Source organism: Oryctolagus cuniculus, chromosome 19 (genome assembly GCF_051225735.1).
Source record: "Oryctolagus cuniculus isolate XC-2025 breed Fujian yellow rabbit chromosome 19, ASM5122573v1, whole genome shotgun sequence".
Lineage (NCBI taxonomy): Eukaryota > Metazoa > Chordata > Mammalia > Lagomorpha > Leporidae > Oryctolagus > Oryctolagus cuniculus.
Window position 1 is genome coordinate 17,699,115 of NC_142885.1, and position 24,748 is coordinate 17,723,862.

Here is a 24,748-nt window from a genome sequence, read left to right on the forward strand (position 1 = left end):
TGGACTCCTGACTTCAGTTCCCAGCTTCTAGGTGTTTGGAGTATGAACTGGCAGTTGGGAATCATCACTTTTCTCTGTCTGCCTCGCAAATAAATAAATAATAAGCATTTTAAAAGTTCATGGAAAAAGTAGAAGTAACAGTATAAAAAAAAAGAGCAAGGAATGATAAAACTACTGTTGGGAGTTTGGAATAGATGCATTTTCTGCAGATTTTTTATGAACTTGATAGCAGATAAGCAGAAAGAGCATAGAGTTTAGTAATCTAATGGTGTTCTGCTCATTTGATGGATTATCAGCATGGGATTCCAATAGTGGCTTCGTCACTAATTACCTGGCACCTGTTTCTTTATTTGATGCATCTTGGATAAATTTTTTATGAGGGTACGTCACAAAGTTCCTAGAAAAATGAAACTAAAAGACAAATTTATTTTGGTGCAGAAAATTTTTATTTATTCAAAAGGCAGAGTTAGAGAGAGTGAGAAATAGAGAGAGAGAGAGAGATCTTCATCTGCTGGTTCATTCTCCAAATGGCTGCAATGTTTGGAACTGAGCTAGGCTGAAGCCAGGAGCCTCTTCTAGGTCATGGGTGCAGGGACCCAGTGCAGGTCTCCCATGAGGGCCATCTTTCCACTGCTTTCCCAGGTACATCAGAAGCAAGCTGGATCAGAAAGTTGAACTGGTGTCCGTATGGAATGCTGACATCACAGGTGGTGGCTTACCCTGCTGCACCACAACGCCAGCCCTGATGCTGTCCATGTGTAGTAATGCTTTATATGCATTTACCATGAATTTTTTATGAAAGATTTATTTATTTGAAAGGCACAGTTGTGCTGGCCCCGAATTTTTTTTTAAAAGATTTAATTTTGTATTTATTTGAAAGAGCAACAGAGAAAGAGAGAGATCATACTGGTTCACTCCCCAAATGGCTGCAACAGCCTGGGCAGGACTTTCATCCGGGTTTCCCACAGGAGGGCAGGGGTCCAAGTACTTGGGCCTTTTTCTGCTGCCTTCCTAGTGGCATTAATAGGGAGATGGAAGCCAAGCACCTTGGTCTCAAACCAGCACTCTGATATGGGATGCTGGCATTGCAAGTAGCAGCTTGACCTGCATCTCAGTGCTAGCTCCTTCCCTGAACTTCATTATTGTTAACTTATTTGAAATATGGAGTGACAGAGAGGGAGAGACAGAAAATGAGATCTTTTTTTTTTTTAAGATTTTTATTTATTTATTTGAGAGGTAGAGTTACGGGGTGGGGGGACAGAGAGAGAGAGCGAGCGAGATCTTCCATACACTGGTTCACTCCCCAAATGGCTGCAATGGCCAGAGCTGGGCCAATCCAAAGCCAGGAGAGCTTCTTCTGGTCTCCAGCATGGGTGCAGGGGCCCAAGGACTTGGACCTTTTACTGCTTTCCCAGGCCATACCAGAGAGCTGGATTGGAAGAGGAACAGCTGGGACTAGAATTGGCTCCCATATGGGGTGCCAGTACCACAGGTGGAGGCTTAGCCCCCTATACCACAGCACCAGCCCCAGAAAATGAGATCTTCCATCCACTCTTTACTCCCTAAATGGCCCTATCAGCCCTGGCTTTGTGGACATTTGGGGAGTGAACCAACAGATGGAAGATTTTTTCTCTCTGTATCTCTCTCCTTTTCAAATAAACAAATAACTCTTTATAAATAGAGAAAAAATGCAACAAGAAAAAATGATTACAAAGGAAACCCCTAACCCTAGCCTTTACAAGAATGTTTTGTGCCTGATCTCCCTCCCCACCTCCCCCCATTCTAAGTAAGTATGGAATCATCTGCCCAAGCTGGGTACTTAAACAGCTCCGGCCCAAGTTGGGTATTTAAACAGCTGTCCACTTAGCTGGCGTCCCATTTTCTGCTTACCTGAGAATCCAGCAGTGAATCTTTGTACCTGTCAGAGGTTTGATACATGTCAGATTGCTTTCCGAAGGCTTAAAGCAGGCCATCACTATCGTATGATGCCACTTTGCACTGTTCACTTGTACATATTGGGTATGATGATGAAATTTCTTTGTTGGTAGTTTGGTACATAAAAAGTGGTTCCTCATTGTTTTACTTTGTCAGGCCTTTGGAGTTCAAGTCATGGTTCCAATATGTTAACCTTTTACCTGTAAAGTGAAAATTCTAGATACCTTACAAGGTATGAGAACTGATTGAGATGTAACAGAAATGTGGAGTTAGATCCTCTTACACAAGAGGCGGGCTGAGGATATGAATGAATTCACAACTGGAAAGTCCACTGCAGAAACACACTGATAGGAAGATGCTTGGCCTTACCAGAAATAGACCTGTTATTTTATGGATGAGAAAATGGCTAGAACAGTGTGACAAAACTACTTGAAAGCTCGTGCTTTTATCCTTTTGCTGCATAGGGTACTTTTGTTGTTGTTTTTGTTTTTTAAGAATATTTGTTTATTTGCAAGTCAAGGTTACACAGAAAGAAGGAGAGAGAGAGCGATCTTCATCCACTGGTTCACTCCCCAGATGGCCACAACCACCAGGGCTGGGCTGGGCCAAAGCCAGGAGCCAGGGATTCTTCCAGGTCTCCCATGTGGGTTGGGGCTCAAGAACTTGGGCCATTTCCTGCTGCTTTCCCAGGCCATCAGCAGGGAGCTGGATTGGAAGTGGAGCAGCCAGGACTCAAACCAGAGCCCACACGCGATGCCAGCTTCACAGCCAGCGGCTTTACCTGCTAGGCCACAACACTGGCCCCGGCTGCAGTTTTTAATCTGTGTTCCTATCATCTGCTACCTTGTGTGCATTTGCTAAGGAAATGTTTATTTTGCTGTAATACTAAATCTCTAAAAAATTAAGTCTTGGGGGCGGGGGACAATTGACCTAGTAGTTAAGATGCTAGTTGGATGCCCACTTCCTGATCAGAGTGCCTGGGTTCAAGTCCTGGGTCTGCTTCCAATTCCAGCTTCCTGTTGATGTGCACAAGTATCATTCCCTGCCACCCATGTGGAGAACTTGGATGAAGTTCCTGGTTCCCAGCTTCTTCCCAGCCCCACCCCTGCCCTTGTGGACATTTGGGGAGTGAACCGGTGGGTGGGAGCTAGCTGGCTCTCTTTGCCGCTCAAAATAAGTCTTTTTTAAAGAAAGAGTGTTTCTGTTGAACTGAATTAAATCTGTGGATAGGTTTTTCTGTGTTTTCTTGGTAACTAATAGCGTATTTATTTAGTTTGAAGGAGGAATTCCCAGCCTGGTATGAGAAGCTTGTTCTGGAAATGGTTCACCATAACACAGCCTCCTTAGAGAAGTTAGTGGATACTGCTTGGTTGGAGATCATGACCAAATATGCTGTGGGAGAGGAGTGTGACTTTGAGGTAAGTGCCTTTTTCCCTGTGATCTGAGTCCTCGGAATCAGAGCGTCCGAACTAGATTACAGAATGCTTTTGTGTGTGTGGAAAATTGAGTTATATTTGAAGTCTGCTTCAATATCAAAATCAGTATTTATAAAGAACACATTTTAGAACTTCTCATTAGTGGGAATGTTCAGTGCTACACTGGACACTAGTGGACCCTTCACTGAGATTTTGATTATTGTTTGACTTTCAGGTCTTGTAATTTCTGAGTAATTGAGGCTTACAGATGAGCTTAGTCCATGTCTTCACTGTACTTTCATACATGTCTACACTGTACTTGACATTTTCCTTTTTTTTTACTTACTTAATTAATTTTTTTTTTTGGTCTAGCCCAAATAGCTAAAGGATAACTATTACAAAAGTGATCCTCTGGGGGCTGGCATTGTGTAGTAGGTAAAGCTGCTGCCTGTGATGCTGACATCCCATATGGGCACCAGTTTATGTCCTGGCTGTTCCACTTCCGATCTTACTCCCTGCTAATGTCCTGGGGAAAGCAGCGGAGGATGGCCCAACTGATTGGGCCCTTGCACCCACCTGGGAGACCCAGAGGAACCTCCTGGCTTCGATCTGGCTCAGCTGCAGGTGTTGGGACCACTTGGGGAGTGAACTGGCAGATGGAAGATTATCTGTCTCTTCCTCTAACTCTTTCAAAAAAAAAAAAAAAAAAAAAGACATCCCTATATAATCTTTTGAAAGCTCAGAGTAAGATTTAGCAGAAAGGGAACTAACATTTGTCTCCTAAACATATGTATTAGATCCGGACCAATTGTTTGACGTAGTGTCTTGCAGAATCTGCATAGAAATCTGGAGAGTGGGCTGGCGCTGCGGCTCACTAGGCTAATCCTCCGCCTGCGGCGCCGGCACACCGGATTCTAGTCCCGGTCGGGGTGCCGGATTCTGTCCTGGTTGCCCCTCTTCCAGGCCAGCTCTCTGCTATGGCCCAGGAGTGCAGTGGAGGATGGCCCAAGTGCTTGGGCCCTGCACCCCATGGGAGACCAGGAGAAGCACCTGGCTCCTGGCTTCGGATCAGCACGGTGCGCTGGCCGTGGCGGCCATTGGAGGGTGAACCAACGGCAAAGGAAGACCTTTCTCTCTGTCTCTCTCTCTCACTGTCCAGTCTGCCTGTTCAAAAAAAAGACAGACATCTGGAGGGTGACAAGCAGGATCAGACATTTAAACAGCTTGTTGAGGCTGACGTGTACTGGTTACATCATGTGCTTTTAGCTGTGTGTAATGCAGTATTCGAATCGTGGCCGGTACTCCTGGAACTTTGTTTAGCCTAAATGAAATTAATGCTTCTGAAAATGCGTTCTTGGTCCATCCCTTGAGCTGCTGTAGCTCTCTTCAGGAGAGCTGTAGCAGGGCCTAAACTTTTGTCATTCTAACAAGCTGCAGCTGGTGAGAAAGCTGTCATGGTGGGGACCACACTTTGAGTAGCACTGGCTTAAATAGCATAACGTGGTTATCTCACAAGATAAGTCTTGGAAGTAGGTCCTCTAACTTTGGCACAGAGCTAGGTAAACATTGTCTAGGGACTGGACCCTGTCTTGCCCTCTGGTCTTCTAAGTGTATGTTTTGGTTCTTAGATTCCTTGTTGCCTTTTTTTTTTTTTTTTTTTTTTTTTTTTTAAGATTTATTTATTTGAAAGTCACAGTTAGTTACAGAGAGGATTGGGGGAGATCTTCCATTCGCTGGTTCACTCCCCAAACGGCTGCAGCAGCCAGGGCTGGGCCAGGCTGAAGCTAGGAGCCAGGAGCTTCTTCCAGGTCTCCGATGTGGGTGCAGGGGCCACATGTCTACGTGATTCCAGAACCTTTGTTCTTCTTGTTACTTCACTAATTTACTCCGATTCACTGCATTTCAGAGCTGCTTTTTTGAGGGTAATTCTGATATTACCAGTGAGTTTTAAGTGTAAACTTCCTGTCATTCAATGTCCTGGCAAGAAACATGGCACACTTCCATGGTGTAATTGGATTGAGTACAATAAAGGGACTGTGGACAGCAGACAGGAGTCTGATCAGGGTCAAGGAAAACTTAGCAAGGCGAAGTTAAGTACCTCCCAGCTGTTAGGAGTAGGAGGCTGTACTACTCCTAAGCCTCCAGGCGCTCGGCAGTGAGTGACATCCAGCCTGCGAGGGAGGCGCTCGGGGAAAGAAATGCCGTGGTGTCACTCTAATTCCACCATCTCATTTTCTGAAGCCCCAGACTCCGGAGGGCGAGTGAGCATTTTCGTGTAGGCTGTAGAGGTCCGCTCTGTGTAGACAAGGCAGAGTAGAAGTGGCAAAGGGAAATACTCTGCAAGATGGAAGAGGGAATGTTGAGGAAAGGGGAGAAACATTGGGGAGGTATGTATGCCTGTAGACACATGAAAAGATGTTTGTTTATTTTTTTTTAAGATTTATTTATTTATTTGAGGGCAGAGTTATAGAGAGGCAGAGAGAGAGAGAGAGAGAGAGGTCTTCCATCCAGTGGTTCACTCCCCAGCTGGCTGCAATGGCTGGAGCTGGGCCAATCTGAAGACAGGAGCCAAGAGCTTCTTCCGGGTCTCCCTCGCAGGTGCAGGGGCCCAAGGACTTGGGCCATCTTCTACTGCTTTCCCAGGCCATAGCAGAGAGCTGGATTGGAAGTGGAGCAGCTGGTTCCGAACTGGCGCTCATGTGGGATGAAGGCACTGCAGGCAGCGGCTTTACCTGCTATGCCACAACGCCATCCCGAAAAGATGTTTAAACTCATGAGTTATCTAGGAAATCAAAACCCCAGTGAGATAATCTCATTCCAGTCTGATTAAAAAAGTCAGTGGCACATTTCGATAAGAACGTAGAGTTGCTGGTTCACTGCCAGCAGTGGAAATAGCACATTTGGGCGTTGCTGACTTCAGTTGACTATGCACACAGCCTTAGGCTTTTTTTTTTCCTGAGAATTTGCCTCTTAAGTTTTGCCCCACGGGACTTGTATAAGAATATTCATAGCAGCATTGTTCATGGTAGCCTAAACAGCATAAATCAAGTATCAGTTGGCAGTTGGAGTGGGTAAATAGATGGTTAAGGCTTGGGATACTGTAACAGGAGAGAAGGAAGTCACTGAACAGGACACAATTCCATTTATAGAAGGCTTCAGACAGCAGAACTAAGTAACTGAGAGTATGGTGCCCTCTGCAGGAGAGGGGACAGGCCCACAGGGAGCCTCTCAGGTGCTGTTGATATTCAGTATTTTAGCCTGTGTGGTGGGTAGACATGTGTTCATCTGATTATTAAAATGTTTTACTTTCTCAAAATAAAAAATAAAAGTATATGTGATGGATTTGAGAGGCAGAAAGACACAGAGAGGTTTTTTTTTTAAAGATTTATTTATTTATTTATTTGAGGTCAGAGTTACAGAGAGGCAGAGAGAGAGAGCTCTTCCATTAACTGGTTCACTCCCCAGATGGCCGCAATGGCCAGAGCTGCCCTGATCTGAATCCAGGAGCCAGGAGCTTCTTCCGGGTCTCCCACGTGGGTGCAGGGGTCCAAGCACTTGGGCCATCTTCCACTGCTTTCCCAGGCCATCAGCAGGGAGCTGGATTGGAAGTGGAGCAGCCAAGACTCGAACCAGCACCCATATGGGATGCTGTCACTGCAGAGAGAGACTTAGCCCACTGTGTCATGGAGCCGACTCCCCTCACACACACACACACCCTTTTTTTAAAGATTTTATTTGAAAGGGAGAGAGAAAGAGAGATCTTCTACCTACTGGTTCACTCCCCAAATAGCTGCAGTGGCTTGGGGCTGGGCCAGGCTGAAGCCAGAAGCCTGGAACTCCATCTGAGTCTCCCACATGGGTGCAGGAGCCCAGTAGTTGGGCCACTGCTGCTTTCCTAAGCACGTCAGCAGGGAACTGGAACAGAAGTGGAGCAACTGGGACTCGAACCAGCAATTATATGGGATGCCCGCATTACAGGCAGCAGTTCAACCTCCTGTGGCACAACACTGGCCCCTAGAGAGTGTGTTTTGGATCCTATGAAAACAATAGTGGCCAAAATCCATCTTTTTTTTTTTTTTTTTAGCATTTAACCTTAGTGATCAGAACCATGAAAGAAAAGCACAAGAAGAAGAGTTTATAATTGGGATCTAATTTAGACCCAGAAATGATGATGGTCCTATAAGGCTCCTCTAAGGAAGTGACATTTAAGGTGTGATTTATTTTTTATTTATTTTTGTGAAGATTTACTCATTTAAGAGGCAGAGCCACAGACAGAAGTCTTCAATCTGCTGATTCACTCCTCAAATGGCCACAATAGCTCCTCTTCAGGGTCTCCTACGTGGGTGTAGGGGTCCAAGCTCTGGGGCCATCTTCACTGCTTTCCCAGTCCGCTAGCAGGGAGCTGGATCGGAAGTGGAGCATCCAAGACTGGAACTGGCACCCATATAGGATGCCAGCAACACAGGCAGAAGCTTAACCTACTATGCCACAGTGCCAGCCCCTTAAGGTGTGATTTAAAGGTTGACTAGGATGGCAGGCATTGTGATACCCCATCCCATATTGAAGTGTGAGTTCAAGTCCCAGCTACTCCACTTCTGATCCAACTCCCTGCTCATGCACCTGGGAAACAACAGATGATGAATCAAGTACCTGAGTCCCTCCTACTGCTTGGGAGACCAGGATGGAGTTTCTGGCTGCTGGTTTTGGTCTGGCCCAGCCCTGGCTGGTATGGCTGTTCAGAGAATGAACTGGTGGATGTAAGATCTCTCTTGTTCTCTGTTTCTCTGCCACTGCCTTTCAGATAGATAGATAGATAGATAAATCTTTATAAACAAAAAGGTTGTAGGATGTAGCCTTCTCAAGAGGGACATTGAGGGTTTCAGGGGGAGAGAACAGGATGTGTCAAGGTCCTTAAGGCAAAAGGGAACTTTGATTCCTATGAACAGTTTCTCAGCCTGGCTGCCTGACTTTTATACCCGATGATTCCAGGTAGTGGAGGCCTGTCCTGCACATTGCAGGGTATTTAGCAGCATACCTTGCTCCTGCTACATGACATTGCCAGATGTTCTGGGGGAGGGACGGGGAACAAAGTCACCCTGTATAGTAGGGGGGACCGGGAAAATCACCATGACTAACGGATATGCTAGGACAGAGTCCATGATGGGGCAGACATTGGGCACAGCAGTTAAACCACTGCTTAGGATGTCCGCATGCCACATGGGATTACTGAGTTTGAGTCCTGCTTCCATTTCCAATCCCAGCTTCCTGCTAATACACCCTCTGGGAGACAGCAGGTGATGGCTGAGGTACTTGGGTCCCTGCCATCCATGTGGGAAAACGAATTGAAGCTCCTGGCTTCAGCCTGTCCCAGCCTCAGCTGTTGTGGACATTTGTGGAGTTAACTCACCTATAGAAGATACCTGTGTTTCTGTCTCACTGTCTGTCAAATAGTTTTCTTTAAAAACTTAATTGTGATAAAATGGAGTTTGAAAATATTTTGACCCCAAATAAACTTTCAATTCTGTTTTTCCATGAATTTTTTGAAGTCCTTTCATGTAAAACTAGAAAGCCAGGAATGGAGGAGCAGAGGTGATGGGAGTGGCGTGAGATGAACAAGGGCTGGACCCTTTATGGGACCGCAGAGGCTGTGTCATGGTTTGAATTCATGAGCCTTCAGGAACCTTTGCAGAATTTGAGATGGGTGATTGAATGATCTGATACCTGTCTTTAAAAAACCGTTTGGCTGCAGTGGGGAATGGAGGTTAATTAATACAGTAGTCCAGGTGAGAACTGCATAGGGTGATGGCTGTGGCACTGGAGAAAAGAGGACAGATTGGAACATAGAGAACCTTGTGATGACGTGGGTGTGCAGGTTGGGCAAAATGAGAGGTCAAGGGTGAGTCCCAGCTATTAGTGTGGTACATTCAAATCCAGTCTAAGACTTGCAAGTCAGTATAAGACTAGTGAATTGGCCGGCGCCGCGGCTCACTAGGCTAATTCTCCGCCTTGTGGCGCCGGCACATCAGGTTCTAGTCCCGGTTGGGGCGCCGGATTCTGTCCCGGTTGCCCCTCTTCCAGGCCAGCTCTCTGCTGTGGCCCAGGAGTCCAGTGGAGGATGGCCCAAGTGCTTGGGCCCTGCACCCCATGGGAGACCAGGAGAAGTACCTGGCTGCTGTCCTCGGATCAGCGTGGTGCGCTGGCCACAGCATGCCGGCCATGGCGGCCATTGGAGGGTGAACCAACGGCAAAGGTAGACCTTTCTCTGTCTCTCTCTCTCTGTCCACTCTGCCTGTCAAAAAAAAAAAAAAAAAAAAAAAAAAAAAAAAAAGACTAGTGAATTAGGTGTTACAGTGAAAAAGAATTATGGGACTTCAAAGTAGCAGACTTGGATTCTGGATCAGCTTCGTTACTTTGCAGTTCTGAAGCCTTTGGCAAAGCACTTTACTCTGGACTCGAATGTCAAAGAATTGAAGGGTTTGGACAAGGTGGAGACTGTATAGCTGATTTTCAAAGCAGCTTTATTGAGGTATAATTGACATAATAGTAAGCCATACATATTCAAAAAGTATAGTTTAATACCTTTTTTTTTTTTTTTTTTGACAGGCAGAGTGGACAGTGAGAGACAGAGAGAAAGGTCTTCCTTTGCCGTTGGTTCACCCTCCAATGGCCGCCGCGGCTGGCGCACCGCACTGATCCGAAGGCAGGAGCCAGGTGCTTCTCCTGGTTTCCCATGGGGTGCAGGGCCCAAGCACTTGGGCCATCCTCCACTGCACTCCCTGGCCACAGCAGAGAGCTGGCCTGGAAGAGGGGCAACCGGGACAGAATCCGGCGCCCCAACCAGGACTAGAACCCAGTGTGTGCCGGCGCCGCAAGCCGGAGGATTAGCCTAGTGAGCCGCGGTGCCGGCTAATACATTTTTTTAAAAGTTTATTTGTAGCCAGCGCCATGGCTCACTAGGCTAATCCTCCGCCTGTGGCGCTAGCACACTGGGTTCTAGTCCTGGCCGGGGTGCCGGATTCTGTCCCGGTTGCCCCTCTTCCAGGCCAGCTCTCTGTTGTGGCCCGGGAGTGTAGTGGAGTGTTGGATGGCGCAAGTACTTGGGCCCTGCACCCCACGGGAGACCAGGATAAGCACCTGGCTCCTGGCTTTGGATCAGTGTAGTGCTGCGGCCATTGGAGGGTGAACCAATGGCAAAGGAAGACCTTTCTCTCTCTCTCTCTCTCTCACTGTCCACTCTGCCTGTCAAAAAAAAAAAAAAAAAAAAAGGTTAATTTGTTTATTTTGAAAGAGAGAGGGAGAGAGAATCGATCTTCCTTCTGCTAGTTCACCCCCCGGTGGCTGCAACAGCCAGGACTGAGCCAGAAGCTTCATCTGGGCCTCCTATGAGGTTGGCAGGGGCCCAAGCACTGGGGCCACCCTTTTCTTTTTCTTATTTTTTTTTTTAAAGATTTATTTACTTATTTACTTGAATGTCAGCATTACACAGAGAGTAGGAGAGGCAGAGAAGAGAGAGAGAGAGGTCTTCCATCTGCTGGTTCACTTCCCAAATGGCCACATTGGCTGGAGCTGTGCCAGTCCAAAGCCAAGAATCAGGAGCTTTTTCTGGTCTCCCACGCGGGTGCAGGGGCCCAAGGACTTGGGCCATCTTCTGCTGCCTTCCCAGGCCATAGCAGAGAGCTCGATTGGAAGAGGAGCAGCCAGGACTTGAACCGGCGCCCATATGGGATGCCAGCACTGCAGGCGTTGGCTTGACCCCCTATGCCACAGTGCCGGCACCTGGGGCCATCTTCCTGCTACTTTTCCCAGGCCGTTAACAGGAAGCTGGATCAGCAGTAGAGCAATGGGTACACGAACCAGCACCCACAGGATGCTGGTGTTGCAGGTAGTGGCTTTTACCCACTATGCCACAACACTGGCGCCTAGTTTAATAAGTATTGATAAATTGTTTGCACCCATGAAATTCCTAATAGGATAATGACCCTACTCCTCACACCTAGAAGTGTGCTTGTGCTCATCTGTGTTCTCCCTCTTGCTCGTTTTTGCTTCCATACCGCTTATCTAGGTTCTATCACTGTAGATTGATTTGTGTTTTCTAGGGTTTCATATAAATGCAGTCATTATGCAGGCTTTCTTTGGCTTCTTTGATTCAGCGTAACTATTTGAGTGCACATCCCCGTTGCATGTATCAAATCGCATTGCTTTTATTACTGAGTACTGTTCCGGTGTATGTATATATCACAGTTTGATGATCCATTCAGCTGCCATAGACATGTGGGTTGTTTTGGGTGACATAAAGCTGCTGTGAATCCCTGTGTACAAGTCTCTGTACAGACACAGGCTTCTTTTCTCTTCGATGCATACCTGGGTGTGGAGTGACTGGGTCAGAATGGTGGGCATAGGTTTAACTTAAGCAACTGCCAGGCTGCTGTCTGAGACGATTAAGCTAAATTACAGTCTACTGTCGGTGAAAGAAAATTCTTCTTATCTATGCCAACACGTGGTATAGTCAGTCTTTTAATTTTAGTCCTTTTATTGTTATGTACTAATTTTTTATGGAGTGAGAGATTGAGCTCTCCTCTGCTGGTTCTCTTGCCCTGAAATGCCTGCAGTGGCCCTTGGCGGGTCTGAAGTAGAGAACTGGGAACTACAGTTAGGTCTCCTATGTGGGTGGGAGAAATCCAGTCACATGGTTAGTCACCACTGCCTCACAGGGTCTGCATGAGCAGGAAATAGGAACCAGAGCCAGAAATCAAAACTAAACACTCCACAATAGGACATAGGTGACTTCACTGACAGAACAGCCAGTGTTTCAACTGCGAGGCCAAACATGCACTCCTGGTTTTTAGCCATTTTGATAGGCAAGTTGTGGTATATCATGTGGTTTCAGTTTGTTTCCCCCATCAATTAGTAATACTGAGCATCATATTAGTGCTTTTTATCATCCACTTATTCATATTTCCTTTAGTTAAATGTTCAAATTTTTGTACATTTAAAATTAGATTTTTTTGTTTATTTTGACTTGAAAGTTCTTTTTCTTTTTATAAAAGATTTTATGTATTTGAAAGACGGTTATGGAGAGAGAGAGGGAGAGAGAAGTCTTCCTTCTGCTGGTTTACTCCCCAAATGGCCACGATGACTGGAGCTAAGCTGATCCAAAGCCAGGAGCCAGGAGTTTCCTCCGGGCCTCCCATATGAGTGCAGGGGCCCAAGGACTTGGGCCATCCTGTGCTGCTTTCCCAGGCGTATTAGCAGGGAGCTGGATTGGAAGTGGAGCAGCCAGGAGTCGAACCAGTGCCCATATGGGATGCCGGCACTGCAGGCCAGGGCTTTAACCTGCTGTGCCACAGCGCTGGCCCCAAAGTTCTTTGTGTAATCTGCATGTGTGCTCCTTATCAGATACATGCTTCTAGAGACCATTATCTCCCAGGCTATGGCTTGTGTTCTCTTTCTCCAACAGTGACTTTTGATGAGCAATTTTTAGTTTTGTTGAAACTGAATAGAAAGTAAATAAATCTAGCCGTATCTTTATTTACATTAATGTAGCCTAAACATTTCAGATAAAAGATAGATATTGTTAGATTAAGTTAAAAAACAAAAAACCTGTCTGCTGCCTGCAAGAAAAACAAATGAAAAAAAAGGAAAGGAGGGAAAAAAGAAATGCGATGTTGGCGTGCGTCAGAAGTCTGGAATGGCTGTGTGAAATACAGGGCCAGCATTGGGCAGTGGGCTGAGCCACCTCCTGTGACGCCAGCGTCCCACGTCATTTCAGAGCTGCTCTCTTTCTGATCCAGCTCTCTGCTGTGGCCTGGGAAAGCAGCAGATGATGGCCCAAGTCCTTGGGCCCCTGCACCCACTTGGGAAACCTGGGAGAAGCGTAGGGATGCAAGACTGGTCAATCTAAGTCAATGTAATTGATGTATTATTGTCTCTGGGTTTCTCTCCTGTGCCCTTTATAGGTTGGGAAGGAGAAAATGCTCAGGGTGAAGATTGTGAAGATTCACCCTTTGGAGAAGGTGGATGAAGAGGCCGCTGAGAAGAAGTCGGACGGGGCCTGTGATTCTCCGTCAAGTGACAAAGAGAACTCCGGTCAGATCGCTCAGGACCCTCCGAAGAAGGAGGCGCTTGTGAAAGAGGAGGAAGGAAGGAGAGAGAGTATTAGTATGTATGGCAGTAGCTTTCTTAGTGAGTTATGTGGCTCAGTTTATCGTGCATGGCTCTGTGAGAGTTCTCTAGCAAGTAAATATGTAATATATAGGATTTTTTTCATTTATGATTCATAAAAGAACTAAAATATCTAAAGAGTAAATCAAGGCTTCAGTTTCCCTAAATAATTAGGAACATTGAAAGTCATTTCCTCTGGTTGCTTAGAAATCTTTGTGCATTCCTACCTACTCATGGTGGCAAAGAAAGTGAGCTTTTCCCTTCACTTTTTGTGTTGAGAATAACACATTTATGGAGGGGCCTGATTAACATCAGAGGTACCAGTTACTCTAACCCCTGTTGGCTAATATAATGGCTTTGAGGGGCAACTGGGACAGAATCCAGCGCCCCGACCGGGACTAGAACCTGATGTGCTGGCGCCGCAAGGCGGAGGATTAGCCTAGTGAGCCGCCGGCGCCGGCCAGCCTTCAGTTTTAAGAATTGTGTAATTGAGTTTAGACTAGATTCCTTGTGTCACAGAAACACAAGTATGTAAAATATTTGGTTCATACTGATTCCTCTCCTCACGAGTGTTATGGAGAATCAAGTCATTTTACCTCCATATTTACCTGTTAACAGGATGTGGGTGTGAATGTTGTGTCGTCTGGCTTCCATTCTGCTCTGTGTCTTTCTGGATGTTCTGCACACGTGCAGATGTTTTTGAGGGACTTTATCACAGTTTGGAGGAAACTTCTGAGGTGGCCATTGTGGCTGATCTGTTCCAGTTGATACTTGGTTTTGTTTTCTGCTCTGTGTTATGAATGTTAATATTGGTGTTTTCTACTTTCTTTCCGATACTGAAGTTTTATAATATGAGCATTACTAGTAATTCCTTGTGGTTGATGTTTTTATTAGAACGTTTTGATTAGAACTTGGCTGATTTTCTTTTCTTAAAGACACTTTTTTTTAAAAGATTTATTTATTTGAAGGACAGTTACAGAGAGAGGTAAAAACAGAGAGAGAGGTCTTCTGTCCGCTGGTTCACTCCCCAAATGGCCTCAATGGCTGGAGGTGGGCCAGGCCGAAGCCAGGAGCTTCTTCCAGGTCTCCCATGTGGGAACAAGGGCCCACGAAGTTGGGCCATCCTCCTCTGTTTTCCCAGGCACATTAGCAGGGAGCTGGATGGGAAATGGAGCAACCAGGACTCGAACCGGCATCCATATGGGATGCTGACACTGCAGGTGGCAGCTTTACCCACGATGCCACAGAGCTGGTCCCTGATTGTCTTTTAACACTTCTAGTATCATATTGGAATGACAATGTTGTGTTACCCTCGTTATATACCTGAAATACACTAGGAACTCCCAAGTTTTAGACTTTGACTTCTTTAGTGTGTTCTATCCTTAGTTTTGTTTTTTGGGCTGTAGTATTGCCAGTTGTGAAGAGGGTGGTGGGTGGGCTAAGGAATTAGTGTTATGACGTATTCTGAATGTTTTCTGGGGAAGTATAAACTTACCAACAGAGTCTCATTTTCTAAAAAGAATAACAGAGTCCTCCTGATCGTGTTGTCTATCCCATTCATTCAAGTCAAGATCCTTGAGAAGATTAATCTTTTCTTACTTAAGATCATTTTATTCCTTATGCTTTTGGGTCTAACTTCTGCCTCTTTACTCCTGAAACAATTCCTAATATACTTACAGGTGACTTCCAAATTGCTAAATAAGAGATTTCTCTGTGTTCTACTGTTTTCTTACGTTTAACACTGGTATTCATTTCTGTATCTTTAAGCTTATGTGATCCTGTTTCTCGTAGTTCTTCAGCTATTTTTTCCTGTCATCTCTTAGATTTTTTTCATAAAATTCTGCTCACTCCCTTTTTATTTTTCAGTCTACATGCTGTTCACGCCCTCAGTTTAACTCTTATCTGTATGTAGATGGTTCCCAAGCCTCAGTCAGTTGTTTTTGTTTTTATTTTTTTATGCATTTATTTGTTTGAAAGGCAGAGTAGCAGAGAGACACCGGGAGAGATTCCAACTGCTGGTTTACTTTCCAAAAGCCACAATTTCTGGGACTAGTCTAGTCTGAAGCCTCCTGGAACTCCATCCAGGTCTCCTACCTGGATATTTGAGCCAGCCCCTGCTGGCTCGCGGAGTGTGCATTAACAGAAAGCTGGGTTGGAGGTGCACAGTAGCTGGGATTCTGAATGGGCATTCTGATAGAGGATGCAAGCGCACCAGGCAGTGGCTTAACCTGTGCCACAATGCCCACCCCTGGGTCCGATGTCTTCCTAACTCTAGATCTTTCTTCACTAGTATGTCTTACAGGCAGCTCAGTCACACATAGAAAGCTAAACTGATCAATGATCTCACCCCTTCTTGTCCTCACAAGGCAGGTAAACAGGAGCCCTGCTGTTACTGGTGCATTCTCTCACTTGGGTTAATGACGGTACCATCGTCTACTCAATCCCTACGGCTGAAAACTTGGAAGCTTTACCACACCCACATCTGATTGGTCTCCAAGTCTATTTCCTAAATACTGTACCTCTTGACTCACTCTTTCTCCATTCTAGCTATACTTACTGAGAAGTTTAGCTTTGTGCCTTGTGATAAATCTTCAGTTTCCCTCCCTATTTTAACTTCTAGCTTCACCTGGAATTGTTATTTTCATATTGTTCCTTTACACTGATCTTTCCAAAATGCACATCAAGGTAGATAAACAGTTCTTCCATGATTCCCAGTGTTCACAAGACACATTCCAGTCTCGTGAAGTGGGAGATGCATGCTGTCTCATCTGGCCTTGGCTGCCTGACCTCTGTGGACTGATTTTGCCTGTTCCACATGTTGTGTTCATCCATACTCCGTGCTTACAGTCTCTGGACAAATCATGCCACCTGGGTCTTTCCCACCAGCCTCCCACACTGAATTAGGTATTCCTTTCCTACACTCACAGATTTTTCTTTGTTAACCTCTGTGGCAGTGCTTACCACATTACATTGTCATCATTTACCTGTTATTCCCCCCAGTAGACTTTGAAGTTAAGGACATTGGGGTTCATATTTAGGCCACATCACCCATTGCCTGCTGTTCAGTAAAGTTACTGTGAATGAATGAATAGAATCTAAAGAATTTGTTTTCACTACTTTTCTTTTTATTTGAGTAGATGACAGAGCTCGTAGATCTCCACGTAAACTTCCCACTTCATTAAAAAAAGGAGAAAGAAAATGGGCTCCGCCAAAGTTTTTGCCTCACAAATATGATGTGAAGCTACAAAATGAAGATAAGGTGGGTTGGCACTTGATGGTAAACCTCTTAGATCTGTAGATGTTTAAGAAAATATCATAGAGTTGATTTTCCTAGAGAAAATGTGCTGAAGAGAGATGTCAGTGAATCTTTGTACAGCGTGTTTCTAGTCTTAATAGTTAGAACTTTAAGTTAAATTTTCTTTCTTTTTCTTTTTTTAATATTTATTTATTTGAGAGGCAGAGTTACAGACAGAAAGAGAGAGGTCTTCCATCTGCTGGTTCACTACCCAGATGGCCACAACGGTCAGAGCTGGGCCAGCCCGATGTCAGGATCCTGGTGCTTCTTCCGGGTGCAGGGGTCCAAGCACTTGGACTGTCTTCTACTGCTTTTCCAGACCATTAGCAGAGAGCTGGATTGGAAATGGAGCAGCTGGGACTCTAACCAGTGCTCAAACAGGGATGCCGGCACTGCAGATGGAGGCTTAACCTACTATTCCTTTTTTTTTTTTTTTTAAAGGATTTATTTATTTATTTGAAAGTCAGAGTTACACACAGAGAGGAGAGGCAGAGAGAGAGCTGTGCCGATCTGAAGCCAGGAGCTTTTTCCAGGTCTCCCATGTGGGTGCAGGGGCCCAAGCACTTGAGCCATCTTCTACTGCTTTCCCAGGCCATAGCAGAGAGCTGGATCAGAAGTGCAGCAGCCAGGACTCAAACCTGTGCCCATATGGGATGCCGGCACTGCAGGCGGCCCCTCTGTATAGAATCTTATAACCAGAAAGAGAAGGGGTAAGACGCTGGATGTGGAGGGCTGTTCATAGAGAACCATTTCATAAGAAGAAATAACTAAACCCTGGAAAGTTTAGTAGCCCTATTAAAGTTCCTAATTTAGTAAATGAGATTGAAAAGGGTTTATAAAACTCAGTTCTTTTGCTTCATTTGTATTGTTTTTTTACTCCTACCTCAGAATTTGTCAAGCCTTGGTCCATTCTGAGTCACTTGTTTTATAGCTAGTGATCTGAAGACATGGTTAGCTTGTTAGGTTTTCTTTACATTTGAAAACTGAATATTATTCATACAGTTTCTCATGAATCTTTTTCTATGTCTTATTCAGCAGGGTAGCTCATTAAAACATGGTGAAGAATCTGAGCCACTTTCCTAATTATTACTCATATTCTTAATTGATGAGTGTGAATGGTTTTGCTTAGTAAATATTGATTAGGAAAATAGAAACTGCAAACAAGAAAAAAGAGTAATGATCTGTAGTCCTGTATTCAGAGACATTGGTGAATGTAGACATTGGTGAATGGTTGTCAGCTCTTAGTTTACTTTTAAAAATTTATTTATTTTTAAAGAATTTATTTATTTTTTATTTGAAAGGCAGAATTACAGAGTGATAGGGAATATAAATAGATCTTCCATCCTCTGGCTTAATCCCTAAATGCTTGTTTATTTTTTTTTTATTTATTTTTTTTATTTTTTGACAGGCAGAGTGGACAGTGAGAGAGAGAGACAGAGAGAAAGGTCTTCTTTTGCCGTTGGTTCACCCTCCAATGGCGGCCGGCGCACCGCGCTGATCCGATGGCAGGAGCCAGGAGCCAGGTGCTTTTCCTGGTCTCCCATGGGTGCAGGGCCCAAGCACCTGGGCCATCCTCCACTGCACTCCCTGGCCACAGCAGAGGGCTGGCCTGGAAGAGGGGCAACCGGGACAGAATCCGGCGCCCCGACCGGGACTAGAACCTGGTGTGCCGGTGCCGCTAGGCGGAGGATTAGCCTAGTGAGCCGCGGCGCCGGCCAATCCCTAAATGCTTGTAACAGCCGGGGCTGGGCCAGCCTGAAGCCAGGAGCAGGAAAGGAACTCCCTCTGGGTCTCCCCCATGGGTGACCGGGGCCCAGCACCTGAGCCACCACTGCTGTGTTCCAGGGCGCTGCCGGTATTTAGGGGGAGTCCGGGTCAGAAGTGAAGGAGCTGGTGTTCAGCCCTGGCATCCCAGTGTGGGATGTGAGTATCCCAGGTGGTGATTAACCGCTTCACCAAATGCCTACTCCCAAAGACACATTTTTAAAAAAGATTTTATTTATTTATTTATTTGAGAGGTAGAGTTACAGACTGAGGGAGACTCCGACAGAAAGGTCTTCCATCCCCTGGTTCACTCCCCAAATGGCCGCAATGGCTGGAGCTGCGCCGATCCGAAGCCAGGAGCCAGGAGCTTCTTCTGGGTCTCCCATGTGGGTGCAGGGGCCCATGCACTTGGGCCATCCTCCACTGCCCTCCCGGGCCACAGCAGAGAGCTGGACTGGAAGAGGAGCAGTTGGGACTAGAACCGGTGCCTATATGGGATGCAGGCACTGCAGGCGGAGGATTAACCTACTATGCCATAGCACTGGCCCCCCAAAGATAAACTTTTTAATTTATTTGAAATGCACAGTTAAGGGCCGGTGCTGTGTCATAGCAGGTAAAGCTGCCGCCTACAGTGCCGGCATCCCATATGGGCACCGATTCAAGACCCAGCTGCTCCACTTCCAATCTAGTTCTCTGCTATGGCCTGGGAAAGCAGTAAAAGATAGCCCAAGGCCTTGGGCCCCTGCACCCGCGTGGGAGACCTGGAAGAAGCTCCTGGGACTAATTGGGGAATGAACCAACAGATGGAAGCCCTCTCTCTTTCTGCCTCTCCTTTTCTCTGTGTAACTCTGACTTTGAGATAAATAAATAAATCTTACAGTAAAGAAAGGCACAGTTAGAGAGAGAGAGAGGGAGAGATCTTCCATCCATTGATTCACTGTCTGGATGGTACAGCGGTTAGGGCTTGGCCAGACCGAAGCCGGGAGCTTCTTCTGAGTCTCCCACGTGGGTACACGGGCCCAAGGACTTGGGCCATCTTCCACTGCTTTCCCAAGCACATTATGAGGGAGCTGGATCGGAAGTGAAGCAGCGGGGACTCAAACTGGTGTCTGTATGGGATTCTTGCATCGCAGGCAGCAGCTTTATCTGGTACACCACAATACCACCCCTCCAAAGATAAACTTTTAATGAGGAGTTGCTGGTTCAAGGATATTTTCATTTTTAGAACATATTGCCTAGGGATGTCTTTTTTTTATTTTTTATTTATTTGTTTGTTTTAATTTGCTTCAAAGGCAGAGTGGAGAGAAAGAAAGATCATCCATCTCCTGGTTCATTCCCCAAATGCCTGTAATAATAAAGGCTGGGCTGGGCTGAGTCTAAGAGCTTGGAGCTTCATCCTGGTCCCCGACGTGGGCGGTAGAGCCTCCTGCACTTAGCCTCGATCTGTTGCATCCCAGAATGTATTAATGGGGTGCTGGGTTAGAAGCAGAGTAAGTAGTTAAGCAGCAACTTAACTCCCTGTACCACAATGTCTGTCTCCCTTAGGGATATCTTTGAGTTTTCATTTGTAACTATCATTCCACGTTGTCTTCTAATTTGTAACCCTGTTTTGTAGATGGAATTGTGATTTTTTTTTCTGGAAGAACAGATATTTTTATTTCAATGGTTAATTGTTTTTGATCTGGTGGTGAGTTATTTATATTTGTTCACCTAGATCATCAGCAATGTGCCAGCAGACAGCTTGGTTCGTACAGAGCGCCCACCAAATAAGGAGATACTTCGGTACTTTATACGGCATAATGCATTACGAGCTGGTACTGGTGAAAATGCACCTTGGGTTGTAGAAGATGAGTTGGTGAAGAAATATTCTTTGCCTAGCAAGTTCAGTGACTTTCTGCTCGACCCATATAAGGTAAGATCACTGCTAATTTTTTGGACAGTATGATAAAGCACTGTTAGATGACTCTGTTTTCTCCAATGGCTCCAGTAGGATTAGATTGACAGCAGGTTTTGAACTCTTACTTTTTCATACTATTTGGAAGTCAGAGAGACAGAGATCAGCCCCCCTTCTATCTGCTGGTTCACTCTGCCAGTGCCTGCAGTGTTTGCCACTGGGCCAGTTGAGGCCAACAGCCTGAAACTCAGTCCAGATCTCCCATGTGGGTGGCAGGGACCCAAGTACTTGAGCCATCACTGCTGCCTCCCAGGGTGCATTAGCAGGGACCTGGGATCAGAGTGGCACTGTGACTTGGAAGACATGCCAGTACGGGGTGTCAACATCCCAAGCAGTATTTTAGCCACTGTGTCAAAAAAATAATAAATTTAAAAAATTTCCAGATACAGGCCGGCGCCGTGGCTCAATAGGCTAATCCTCCACCTTGCGGCGCCAGCACACCGGGTTCTAGTCCCGGTCAGGGCGCCGGATTCTGTCCCGGTTGCCCCTCTTCCAGGCCAGCTCTCTGCTATGGCCAGGGAGTGCAGTGGAGGATGGCCCAAGTGCTTGGGCCCTGCACCCCATGGGAGACCAGGAAAAGCACCTGGCTCCTGGCTCCTGCCATCGGATCAGCGCGGTGCGCCGGCTGCAGCGGCGGCCATTGGAGGGTGAACCAACGGCAAAGGAAGACCTTTCTCTCTCTGTCTCTCTCTCTCACTGTCCACTCTGCCTGTAAAAAAAAAAAAAAAAAAAAAAAATTCCAGATACATCTAATTAATATAGACTGTAATGTGGGGTTGGCAGGGGAGAGGCCACATTGAATAACTCCCCTAGTTTTTTACTTTGTACAGTTAAATAAAAGTACATGCATGTACATTTTTGGCTTCAAATACTTTTTGGAATAAGGTATGGTATACATGTAGAAAATACTTTTTTGTTGTTTTTTAAAGGTTTTACTTATTTGAGAGAGTTACAGAGAGAGAGACAGAAAGGTCTTCCTTCCTCTGGTTCACTCCCCAAATGGCTGCAACAGCTGGAGCTGGACCGATCAGGAGCCAGGAGCTTCTTCCTGGTCTTCCATGTGGGTGCAGGAGCCCAAGCACTATGGGCCATCTTCCACTGCTTTCCCAGACACATTAGCAGGGAGCTGTATCAGAAGAGGAGCAGCCGGGACTGGAACCGGTACCCATATGGGATGCCCGGCACCGTAGGCAGAGGCTTAGCTAACTACGCCACAGCGCCAGCCTCTCAAAAAGTACTTTGCAAACCAATTCCTAAAGATGAAAACTGATTTTGTGTGTCAGACAAGGTGATCAGATTCACTGGCAGCCTTGAAAAGAACCTGAAATATGTATCACTTTCTGTGACAGCTTAGTAGGAAGCCTGGCATATCTCTCTTGAGTGATTCTTTCCCCTCTAATTGTCACATTTGTTCTCAGAACATATTTATGATATTGTAGTGTTTTATGTTAATCTTACTTTACAGATGGGGAATTTGAGACCTAATCTAATTAGGATCAACACAAAATAAAATGACAGGAACCAAAGCATTGTTCTAGGTTTTCTGTGTTTCTTATTTCCTTTGCATTTCAGGTTTTCTCCAGCAATAATTTTTTTTCTTTTCTAAGATTTATTTATTTGAAATGCATAGTTAACAGAGGGGTCAGGGGAGAGAGAGAGACAGATCTTCCATCCACTGGTTCACTTCCCAAACGGGTGCAACTGACCGGGTGGGCCAGGCTGAAGCCAATAGCCAGGAGTTTCTTCTGGGTCTCCCACATGGGTGCAGGGGCCTTGGACCACCTTCTGCTATTTTCCCAGGCACATTAGCAGGGGGCTGGTAGGAAATGGAGCAGCTGGGGCTCAAATTTGCTCTCATATAGGATGCCAGCATCGTAAGTGACAGCTTTATCCACTACACTACAACACTGGGCCCTCTTTCCTTTTTTTAAAGATTGATTGATTAATTTGAAATGTAAAATGACAAGAGATGGACAGAAGAAAATTTTCATCCTCAGATTTACTGCCCAAATGCCTGCAGGAGTCATGGCTGAGTCAGGTTGAAGCCAGGACCTCTGTCCAGGTCTCCCAGGTGGGTGGCCCAGATCCAAGTACTTGAGCAGTCACCTGCTGCCGCTCAGGAACCTGAATTGGAGGTAGAGTGGCTGGACTTGAACCAGGCACTCTTACATGGGATGTGAGCATCTTGAGCAGACTTAACCACTGGGCCACACACCCACCATTGATAAATATTTTCCTCTTCTTAAATCTTACAGCTATCTTCTGTGTATTTTAGTGATTCAGGTATGTGAGTACCATGATAGACTGTCATTTATGAGTAAAAGATTTTTCTGGTTTATTAGGACAAAAAGCTGATAACACTTTTTGTAAGAGGCAGAGCTTAGAATTCTGTAACTTAGAGCTGGAAAGGCAGCTTCTGAAGGCATCACCTGCTGGAAATTTCTAATAAGGATTTAAATTATTCAGCTTGAGCCTGGGCAGTGTAAGCTCGCTTAGACTAAACTGCTACAGGAAAGCAGATAGAGAATTGAGTCATGTAAAATACCACTCTGTGAAGTGAAGGGCATGTACTTAAACCCTGATTTCTTGTCCTAAAATACTGTTAGTTCACTGATGGTCTCCTGTGTTTTGCATACATGGCGTGTTTTTCCTTTTTTTAAAGATTTATTTATTTATTTGAAAGGCAGAGTTACAGAGAGGCAGAGGCAGAGAGGTCTTCTATTCATCCGCTGGTTCACCCCCTGGATGAATGCAATGGCCAGAGCTGTGTCGATCTGAGGCCAGGAGTCAGGAGCCTCCCCTGGGTCTCCCACATGGGTGCAGGGGCTCAAGGACTTGGGCCATCTTCTACTGCCCTCCCAGGCCATAGCAGAGAGCTGGATCGGAAGTAGAACAGTGGGTCTTGAACCGGCACTGTTTTTTGGGATGCTGGCACTGCAGGCGATGTCTTTACCCACTATGCCACAGCGCCAACCCATTTTTCCTTTTCATAAAATTAGTTTTCTTAAAGGATTTTGACATCTTAAGGTAGGATATAGCACAAGATGAGTAGCTGGTCATGAGACAGTGCTTTGGATCCTTCTGTTATTTTATTTATTTTTAAAGATGTTACTTATTTATTTATTTAAGAGGTAGAGTTACAGTGAGCGAGAGACAGAGAGAAAGGTCTTCCACCCGCTGGTTCACTCCCCACATGGTTACAATGGCTGGAGCTGCACCTATCTGAAGCCAGGAGCCAGGAGCTTTCTCCCGGTCTCCCACGCAGGTGCAGGAGCCCAAGGACTTGGGCCATCCTCCACTGCCCTCCCAGGCCACACCAGAGAGCTAGATGCAAAGAGGAGCAGCCGGGACCAGAACTGGCGCCCATATGGGATGCCGGTGCTGCCACAGGTGAAGGATTAACCTGCACCACAGCACCGTCCAGGATCCTTTCATTATTTAAAATGATACTTTAAGGATTAAAGTTAATCACAGATGATCTGCCCATCCCAAAGGTGAAGAAGGTTTTCTCTCTCTCCTCTGATTTTTGGTACAATGTAACGTTCTACCTTACTGCTGAATACATTTCCTGTAGACAGGGCTGAGGCATGGATCAAGGAACCAAATTGTGAGCAGTTTTAGGAAGGGAGCCTTGGGGAGGGCGTAGCCGGTGGAAGAGGCAGGTTACTTAGAGGGGTTGGAGTATTACCTGAATAGGGCCCAGTGTGAGGGTGATGAGGGAGCATTTGTGGGTTGTTGTTGTTGTTGTTGTTTTTTTTTTTTTTTTTAGATTTACTTATTTATTTGAGAGGCAAAGAGAGGTCTTCCATCTGTTAGCTCACTCCCCAGATGGCCACAACCCCCAGAGCTATGCCGATCAGGAGCCAGGAGCCTCCCCTGGTGGAGCAGCCAGGACTTGAACCAGTGCCCATATGGGATGCCGTTGCTGCAGGTGGAGGATTAACCTACTGTGCCACATTGGCAGCCCCTATTACATGTTTTAAGACATTTCTTTCTTGTCCGAATACTGGGTGTTTCGAGTAGTGTTCATAGCCTTAAGATTTTCTTTAAATAAATTTTGGCTCCTGAAGTTTGTTTATGTGCAGATGTACTTTATAAGTTAGATTATTTTTAAAACAATTAAAAGTGTTTTAATTCCACGAATTTGCTGATTATGGTGTGTAGAGATGGAGATAAGCGCACTCTGAATGTTGTCGTCAGATTCCTCATGTGTTGCTGGGTGAA

At 45.7% G+C, this 24,748-nt stretch overlaps 1 protein-coding gene across 1 annotated transcript in view; it reads left to right on the top strand.

Annotated features, from left to right (window-relative positions):
- The window catches only part of BAZ1B (bromodomain adjacent to zinc finger domain 1B), a 73,091-nt gene that overhangs the window by 12,131 nt on the left and 36,212 nt on the right, over positions 1-24,748 (top strand). The window contains exons 3-6 of the mRNA XM_051835449.3: positions 3,209-3,353; positions 13,307-13,508; positions 16,649-16,770; positions 20,285-20,482. Of these exons, the coding sequence (XP_051691409.3) occupies positions 3,209-3,353; positions 13,307-13,508; positions 16,649-16,770; positions 20,285-20,482 (667 nt within the window). The remainder of the gene's footprint in view (positions 1-3,208; positions 3,354-13,306; positions 13,509-16,648; positions 16,771-20,284; positions 20,483-24,748) is intronic.